The sequence below is a fragment of the Neovison vison genome, chromosome 6, assembly GCF_020171115.1.
Source record: "Neovison vison isolate M4711 chromosome 6, ASM_NN_V1, whole genome shotgun sequence".
NCBI lineage: Eukaryota > Metazoa > Chordata > Mammalia > Carnivora > Mustelidae > Neogale > Neogale vison.
Window position 1 is genome coordinate 223885737 of NC_058096.1, and position 8556 is coordinate 223894292.

Consider the following 8556-nt stretch of genomic DNA (forward strand, 5'->3'; position numbering starts at 1 on the left):
CCCCGTTAGCGGCCTGGAGAGGGACTCCCCCACCCCCGCCCACGCCCTTGCCCGGCCTCAGTTTCCCCTGAGATGCAGCGAGCGCGATGGCGTCTCCGTCTCCTGGATTAGCCCGAAGCGGCGATGTGCCCGGAGCCCGGCTCTCTGCCTCTCCGTGAGGGCCATCCCGTCCCCGGGGCTGGTTGGGGGCGCAGGGATGGGCGCGGTGGCGAGCGAGCTCGGGAAGGACCCGCTGGACCTCAGGGGCGGGCCCGTGGGGAGCGTCCGCCCTCGGGTCTGGTCCCCGCCTACCCCTAGGAGTCCACCTCTCTCTCCCCTCGGCTTCCTGCCATCTTTTCTGGCCTCCTGTCACGGCCCCTGCGCGTCTGCCCCCTCCCCCAGCCGGGACTCATTTCCCGACCTACATTTTGCGCGCCCCGTCCCCTTGAGGATACCGGCAGCCTCGGTCGTTCTCGGACCGAGCGCTGAGAACACCTGGCTTTCGCCAGGGCCCCCCGCCCCCATTCTTGGGGCCTGATTCCCCCCGCTGTCGAGTGGGGTTACAACCCGCAGGGGCCGGGGACGCGGGAGCGGGCACAGGCTCCCCCTCTCCTCTGGGGAAAGGCCGAACGCGCGCCCTGCCTACTCAGGGATGCGGGGCATCCCGGCCCAGACCCTGCTCCCCGAGATTCCAGAGTGCAGTCCCCGGTCCTTCCCACCGGGAGGAGCTGGCGTAGGGGAGGGCGGGCAGGTGCGCTCTCCAGGCAGCCCCTTTCCCGAGGGCTGAGCTCCCCTCCCCGGCCTCAGTTTACCCCGAGCCCGAAGCAAACGTGGAGGCTGGCGTGCTTGGCCAGAGGAGCTGCTCGTGGAGGCGCAGGGCCCCACGCTGGGCACTGGCGGGGAGGCGGCTGCAGCAGCCATCTTGCCACCCAGGACCGGCTCAAGCCGCCCTGCAGGAGGCCTCCCTCCCCCGCACCCCCTCCTCTCCCCCAGTGCGCCCTGGCAACACCCCCCCTCCCCGCTCGGCCTGCTCGCTCAGTCGCCATGGGAACCGGATTCTTCAGGGCTGGGAACAGATGCGCCTTCTTTGGCCTTTTCGCTCCCGCTAGCACTGGGTGGAGGGGGACAGCTACCTCCCGGAGTTGCGACTTGTAGGCACGGAGCTCAGTCCCTGCACCCCGGCCCACAATCCTGGCACCACTCCCTGTAGAACCAGTCTCCGCGACTGCGGCAGGCCCCTCCTCTCCCCCCGATGCGGCTGGCAGGGCCCCTGGGGTCTCCCGGTAGTGAGCCGACAGCCTCAGTGTCCCCGTTCCTCCTAGGGCTGCTTCCCCCTTTCTGGGCAGGGTTCCCGGCCAGCTGCTGCCTTGCTGGGCCGGCCCCACCGGCTGGGGAGGTGGTGGATAGCGTCCACCTCCCCCGTTTTAAACATGGGGAAACGGAGGTCCCCGCGTTGATCTAAGCGGGGTGGGGGCTGCCTCGGGGCTCTCCTCCACCTCCCCGTGAGTCACTGCCCGGTGCGGACTCCTACTCCCACTCCCAGGGAGCTAGGAGAGGGAGGGGACAGAGGAGCCGGTCTGAGGAGGCCCTGCCCCCCACCAGGCCCCTCCTCCTAGCTTCAAAATGCAGCCCACGCCCACCATGGCCACGGCCGCCGGCAGCGCTGCCACTGTCGCCCTGACCTCGAGTTGGGACAACGCCACCGGCAGCCCCACCGTGAGTGAGGGGTTTGGAGTGGGGTGGCTGGGCCGGGCGGGCCCCCAGAGGCCACGCCCAGCGGTCCTGACCCCTGCTGGCCCACAGGCGGAGCCTGACCCCATCCTGGATAACTACGTGCTGCTGGTGGTGGTCATGTCGCTCTTCGTTGGTGGCACGCTAGTGGTGCTGTCCGGCGTGCTGCTCGTGTGCAGGCGCTGCTGGGAGGCCCACCCGCGCTTCAACAGGTGCGCAGCCCACCCACCCCAGCGGCCTCCCCGGGGCCCCGGCGGGCCTGGAGCTGGGGGACCGTGCGAGCGCGCACACGCGCGTGCGTGCCGACGGCAGGCGTGAATGTCAGCCCGCGTGGGGTTGGGGGCCTGCTTCTGAGTGCCTGGGGAGCACGGTGTGTCTGCCCCGGGGCCCGGCAGGCGGGGCCTCCGACCCACCTTGCTGTCCCGCGGTCCCTCCCCAGAGCGACGGAGGAAGCGGAAAAGACCGCCACCACCTACCTGGACAGTGGCGCTCGCCCGGCCCAAGGTGCGGCGCCCCGCCAGGCCCGCCCCCTGCCCACCTGCCCGCCCTCCCGCCCGCCCCCTCGGGCCGCCTGACCGGCTGTGTCTGTCTGTCTCCCCCACCAGACTGGGCGCAGCTCGATTCCGACTCATCTCTGTTTCCTTAGAGCCCGCGCGTAGGTGCTCGCAGGCGCGTGCTGAGCGAGTGAGTGTGTGAGCGGATGTGTGCGTGCCCGCCCCGCCCCCGCCGGGCCCCGCCCCTCGCCCCCGCCCCGCCCCGCCCCGCCCCGGCCGGCCGCCCGCCCAGCGCCAGGCGCGGCCCGCCCGGGGCCCACCCTCTCGGCTCTCCTCGTAGACCCCGACTTCAGGGGGGAGGACCCCGAGGGCCAGGACGCGGAGACGGAGCGCTTCCTGTCCACCAGCTCCACCGGCCGCCGGGTGTCCTTCAACGAGGCTGCCCTGTTCGAGCAGAGCCGGAAGTCGCAGGACAAGGGCCGCAGGTAAGGGGCGGCGCGGCAGGAAGGGACCCGGTCCCTAAGGGATGTCCCGGAGCCTGATGCCCTGTGGCTGCGCTCCCTGAGCGGTGGGTGCCGGGCGCAGGCCTTGCTGTCCCCCACAATTGACGGGGCGGGCCGTGGAACCAGGGACAGCAGGTGTGGGCTTGGGGGTTCAGGCTGTCCAATGGAGGGCGGAGGGGGGGGTTGCTGGCTGGCACGGTGACAGGCAGCCGTGCCGGCCGCAGGTACACCCTGACGGAGGGGGACTTCCACCACCTGAAGAATGCCCGCCTCACCCACCTGCACCTGCCGCCCCTCAAGATCGTCACAATCCACGAGTGCGACCTGGGCGAAACTGGCGCAGCCACCCCTCCCCACGCCGCCGCGGCCCCCAAGGCCAACCTCGCCATCTTCCAGGTGAGTGTAGGGGTGGCAGTTGGCTTGGGGCTCAGTGGACAGGACAGCGCCCCTGCTGGCGGTCCCTTTCTCTCTGGGCTGGGCCCCTCATCTTAGGACAGGGAGGGGGGCCTGGCTGGGGTGCACAGTGGGCTGTGGGTCCAGCAGTCCCCTCACCCACCCATGCTCTTTGACCTGTTACTGCTTCCTCCCCCAGCCCCCGGGGAAGGCCCTCACCGGCCGCTCCGTGGGCCCCAGCTCCGCCCTGCCAGGTGACCCCTACAACTCAGCCGTGGGCCCTGCTGACTTCGAGATCAGCCCCTTGGCATCCAGCGACTCCGGGGAAGGCACCTGGGTGAGGGCCCCCGAGCGGCCCCTCCCCTCCCTGCCCCACTCCAGGACAGAGGTCAGCCCGTGGCCTCCCCCACCCTCACTCCCCTTGCTCCTGCCTGACCCCCTGCATGGGAGGAAGAGGGGTAGGTGGCACGTAGACCACACAGCCACCCCTCACACGCACAGAGTGTCCCAGCGGCTGGAAGGGGCAGGTCAGGACCCAGCCCGAGCCAGGGTGCCAGGGCTCTCCGATGCTCACCCTCGGGGACACCTGTCTGGGGCTGGGAGGACCAGATCTGGCCGGCGCCCGGCTGAACCCCTAAGCTCAGCGTAGCTTCCAGCCGGCCACCGAGCGCCCTTTGCTGCTCCTCTGCATTCCGGGTGGGGCGCGGTGGCCCTGTGTGCTAGAGCTCCCCACTAGAGTGCAGAGCTGGGCCCAGGCTGGAGCCGGTGTGCGGGGCAGCAAGGGGAGGGCCTGCCTGACAGTGTTCCTCTTTTCTTCCAGTTGGATCCAGGCACCAGGAGCAGCAAGCCTGCTGGCCCAGGACCCGCGACGGGGCGCAGCGAGGCCGGGCGCGGGGAGGCAGGCCCTGCTCTGGGGCGCAGCGAGGCCGGGCGGGGGGAGGCAGGCCCTGGCTCTGGGGCCGGACCCGTCCTGCAGTTCTTCACCCGGCTGCGGCGCCACGCCAGCCTGGACGGGGCCAGCCCCTACTTCAAGGTCAAGAAATGGAAGCTGGACCCCAGCCAACGGGCATCCAGTCTGGACACTAGAGGTGAGCTGGGGCCCTTGGCAGAAACTGGGGCCCAGGGGGTATAGCTCCCACTGCTGCCCCAGGCAGCCTTCAAGTAGGAGGTTTCACACACCCAGGGAGGGGTCGGTGCTCTCGGAGCCCAGGCGCGCGCCCCATGCTGGCCAGCGGCACCTGTCTGCCGGCAGGCGTCTTGCCCAAGGGTTCCCAGCTGGTTGGGTCGCACACTGGCCCCAGTGAAGCAGTGGGTTGGCAGATCGGTGACTCTCCGTAAGGCACGAGACAACAGTGGCTTTGGATCTGTCGTCAGCCTGTCTGGTCTGGCAGTGTGGAAAGAGCTGCACACTGTGTGTAAATGAGTGCACGTACGCGCCAATAAAACTTTATTTACAACAACAGCTTGCGGGCCCGTTTGGCCCCTGGGCCTGAGCATCCCCAGGCCTGAACTACCGAGACCAGCCCTTCAGTGCCGCAGAGTCCAGGACACAGGGCTTCCGCATCCGCAGCCCAAAGCAGGAGCAGGCGTCTGGGTTGGGGAGGAGGGCACCGACGTCTCTACGGACCCCTGCCCGGGGGACTCAGCCAGCACAGGACAGGCTGCGGGGCTGCCTGCTGCCTGCAGGGGTGGGCCCCAGTGCCAGGACAGCTGAGGAGACGGCACAAGCCCCCGTGCCGGGGGCCGGTCCAGCTAGCGCAGGGAGAGGATGGCCCACTCCACTGCCTTTGGGAGCAGAGACGGAGGCCCTGATTCCTGAGGACGAGGAGAGTGGAACGTAGGCGCGCAGGTGCCCAGAACCTGTCTGCTGGCTGACTGGCCTCCCCACACCTGCGGCTTTCCCACCCAAGCTTCTCCCAGGCCCTGCAGGGGGCCCATGGGCAGAGGAGGAGCTGCAGGAGAAGGACCCCCCCCGCCCCGGCCCCTGCCAGCCTGTCCGTCACTCTCCCGCACACTCCGTTCTGCACTTTGCTTCGGGGGGTGGGGGGGGCAGCGCGGGTCTTGGCTCAGGCCGTGTTTTTGGCCAGAGGGGCTCTGGGGTACTGTTACCTCCTGGACAGCCCGACTCACACCTGTTTGTGCCTCGGTTCCCCCACCGCCGCAGAGCGGAGGAGCCCTCCCCTGGCCCCGGGCTGACGCGCCTTCCTCTGTACAGGCTCCCCCAAACGGCACCAGTTCCAGCGGCAGCGGGCAGCCAGCGAGAGCACAGAGCAGGAGGGGGACGCCCCCCACGGGGATTTCATCCAGTACATTGCCAGCGCAGGCGCCGCTGTGGCCTTCCCGCCCCCCCGCCCCTTTCTGGCCAGCCCCACCAGCCCGTCCCCCACCCTCGGCAGGTATTTTTCAGTAGATAGAAGTGCTAGGGGTGGACCTGTGGGCCCCTGCCCCCTGCAGTCCCCTCCCCCTTGCCCTGGGGAGGGCTCTCCTCACCCTGCAGACCCGGGGTTCCATGCCTCCGGTAGCACCAGCCCTCCTAGGGGCTGCCTCACTGGGGCCACCTCTCCAGCATGCATCCCCAGAGGGAAACAGGGGGAGACAGGGTAAGGGCAGAAGGGCAGGTGGGGCCCTGGACGATGGCCCCAGGGTCCCCAAGACAGGATGCCTGCCCAGTCAGGGCTGTGAGGGGCATGTGCCTGCTTGGATGTTCCCGCTTCCCCGTGGGGTCCACAGCCTGATGGGCTCTGCTGTGGCCTGGTGCTCCTTCCCACCTGCCTGTGTTCCTGACAGCTGCATGGCCCTTTCTCAGAAACTGTGACCCCTTCTGCCAGCAGCACCCCACTACTGCCCCCGTGGATGGGAGGAGTGGGGTGGTGAGGTCCAGGACTAGAGGCTGAGTGGGGCTACCCTGATCCAGTCCATCCCCAGCCAGTCCCTTCCACACTGAGATGTTAGGAAGAAAGCAGCCCCACAGGACAATGTCCCTCTCTCCAGGTGAGAGCTGGCCACCTGTGCTACAAGCAGGTGCTTGGCTGAGACACTGTAAAAAGTGACCTGGTTGAAAAGCAGGTCCCAGGAAGACTCAGATTTACCCAGAAAATATACCCTGCAACAGGGACTGGCAACATTTTTCTAAAAATAAATTCATTTTCCGCAGAGCCTGGCCAAGCCTAGGGGGTCCCCACCCATGCCCGCCCTTCCGGACCCAGAGTCAGGGGGGCTGGGGAGAAAATGCAGGGGCGTGCACAGCCTTCTTGACCGCTGCGGCCTGGCTTGCAGGCTAGAGGCAGCCGAGGAGGTGGGCGCCGCGGGAGGAGCGAGCCCCGAGTCTCCCCCAGAGTCTAGCGGCGGCGTGGGGCCCGAGCAGCTGCAGCCGCAGGAGTCCGACGGCGAGCGGGACTCGGGGCCGGAGCAGGCACAGACCAGCTACCGGGATATCTGGAGCCTGCGCGCCTCCCTCGAGCTGCATGCCGCGGCCGCCTCGGACCACAGCAGCAGTGGCAACGACCGCGACTCGGTGCGCAGCGGCGACAGCTCGGGCTCGGGCTCTGGGACCACCGCGCCCGCCTTCCCGCCGCCCTCGCCGCCGCCCACACCGCGGTCCGCGGACGGCGAGGCGGGAGGTCCGCGGAAGCTGCTTCAGATGGACAGCGGCTACGCCAGCATCGAGGGCCGCGGCGCGGGCGACGACGGGCTGCCCAGCGCGTCCGAGAAGCGCTCCTCCTTCACCAGCGCCGGCCGCACGGCCACTGTGGGCAGCAGCTTCGACGGGGCGCTGGCGCCCACGGAGGCGCCCGCCCGGCCCCGCAGCCCCCGCGCCTGGCCCCGCCGCGCCCCGCGCCGCGACTACAGCATCGACGAGAAGACAGACGCGCTCTTCCACGAATTCCTGCGTCACGACCCGCACTTCGACGACGCGCTGCCCTGCGCCGCCCGCCACCGCGCGCGCGCGCACCCGCACCCGCACCCGCACGCGCGCAAGCAGTGGCAGCAGCGCGGCCGGCAGCACAGCGACCCCGGCGCGCGCGCCGCCCCGCCCGCCCCGCCCGCGCCCGCGTTCCGCCCCGACCCCCGGCCCCCACGCGCGCCTCTGCGCCGCGGCGACAGCGTCGACTGCCCGTCCGAGGGCCGCGCGGGCGAGGACCCGGCGGCGCCCGCCATCCCGGTCATCGAGGAGGAGCCCGGCGGCGGCGGCGGCGGCGGCGGCGGCGGCTGCCCCGGCTCTGGCCTGTGCGTCGGGCCCCCGGGGACGCTGCTGGACAAGCTGGCGGCCGGCCTCGACGACAGACTGTTCCCGCCGCGCCTCGCCCAGCCCATCGCCGCGGCTCCCGCGCTGGCCGCCGCCGCGCCGACGTCTCCCGACCACAGCCCGGCCTAAGCCCCGCGCCCCGCACCCGCCTCGTCAGCTTCTCGGCGCCGCTCGGGGCTCGCGCCGCGGGACGCGCCTCCTGCCGCCCCCCGGTGCGCGCGCTCTCGCCCTCGGGTCACCCTCGAGCGGCCTCCGGTGCGCACGCGCACAGCCCCACCCCCGGGCACGGAGCCGGGGCCCTCCGCGGCTCCTCAGCGTGCGGGCCTGGACCGGAGGGAGCGGGGCCGCTTCTCCATCTACCTTTGGCCTCGACGGCAGCCGCGGCGCGGGGCCGTCTTGCGCATAGAACGCCCGGAGGCGCGCGCCGGTACCCGCCCCCGGGAGGGTCCGGGCGGAGGAGCCGAGTGAGGCGCACGAGAGGGGCCCACGGAGCCTCGAGGGGGCCGGGCCGCACGCGCGGGAGTCTGCCCCGGAGCGCACGCGGCGAGCTGGGACCGCTCCGCGGCGGCGCGGGAGCCGGGCGCGCTGGCCCTGGGCTGGCCGGGTGGGTGGAGGCCGCAGCCGCCCGGGCCCCGAAGCTGTTTACCTCACCGCGGCCTGTGCTCGCGACCCCCGGCGCCCCCTGAGCAATAAACCCCGGCCCGCCCGCCGCCCCCTCGTCCCCGCGCCCGCCCCAAGCATGTGAGCGGGCTGCCCGCCGCCCCGCCGCCGCACCGTCCAAAGAGCTGCCACGACTCCCGTTTGGAGACACACGAAACCCAAACGGCCAAGGGTTCAAGTTTCCCGAGCTTTATTTATTGCCAAAAGATGGGGCTGCCCGCGCCTGCGGCCGCCCCGCCACACCCCGTCCCGTCCCTCGGAGCTTCCTGCCGTCTGTGTTCCATCCCGTGATGGTGTTTCTCGTGTTTGTTTTCTGGTTGATTATAAACATTTACCGCACATGCTTGCTTAGTCCGCGTTTTCTCTGGGGACCCAGGAGCACAGAGCCCTCGGAAACGGGGCGGGGGTCCGGCGATCAGGGAGTCCTCCCGCTGCCCCACTGGGCACTGGCGGGCCCTGGGGCTGCGCTGAGGGTCCTGCTGAGCTTTGGGGAGACCGGTCGCCACTGACAGGACTGATGTCCAGCCCGGCTGAAGGCTGACCCCCAAGG

At 70.6% G+C, this 8556-nt stretch overlaps 1 protein-coding gene across 1 annotated transcript; it reads left to right on the forward strand.

Annotated features, from left to right (window-relative positions):
• The first annotated feature begins 1602 nt into the window (after positions 1-1602).
• Positions 1603-8349, forward strand: LOC122909971 (CACN subunit beta associated regulatory protein). The gene is made up of 10 exons (XM_044254734.1): positions 1603-1695; positions 1783-1922; positions 2150-2214; positions 2545-2689; positions 2932-3103; positions 3300-3437; positions 3921-4188; positions 5316-5496; positions 6377-6800; positions 6888-8349. Exons 1-10 carry the CDS (start codon positions 1603-1605, stop codon positions 7473-7475), a joined length of 2214 nt encoding a protein of 737 aa, XP_044110669.1. The 3' UTR covers positions 7476-8349.
• Positions 8350-8556: the final 207 nt, after the last annotated feature.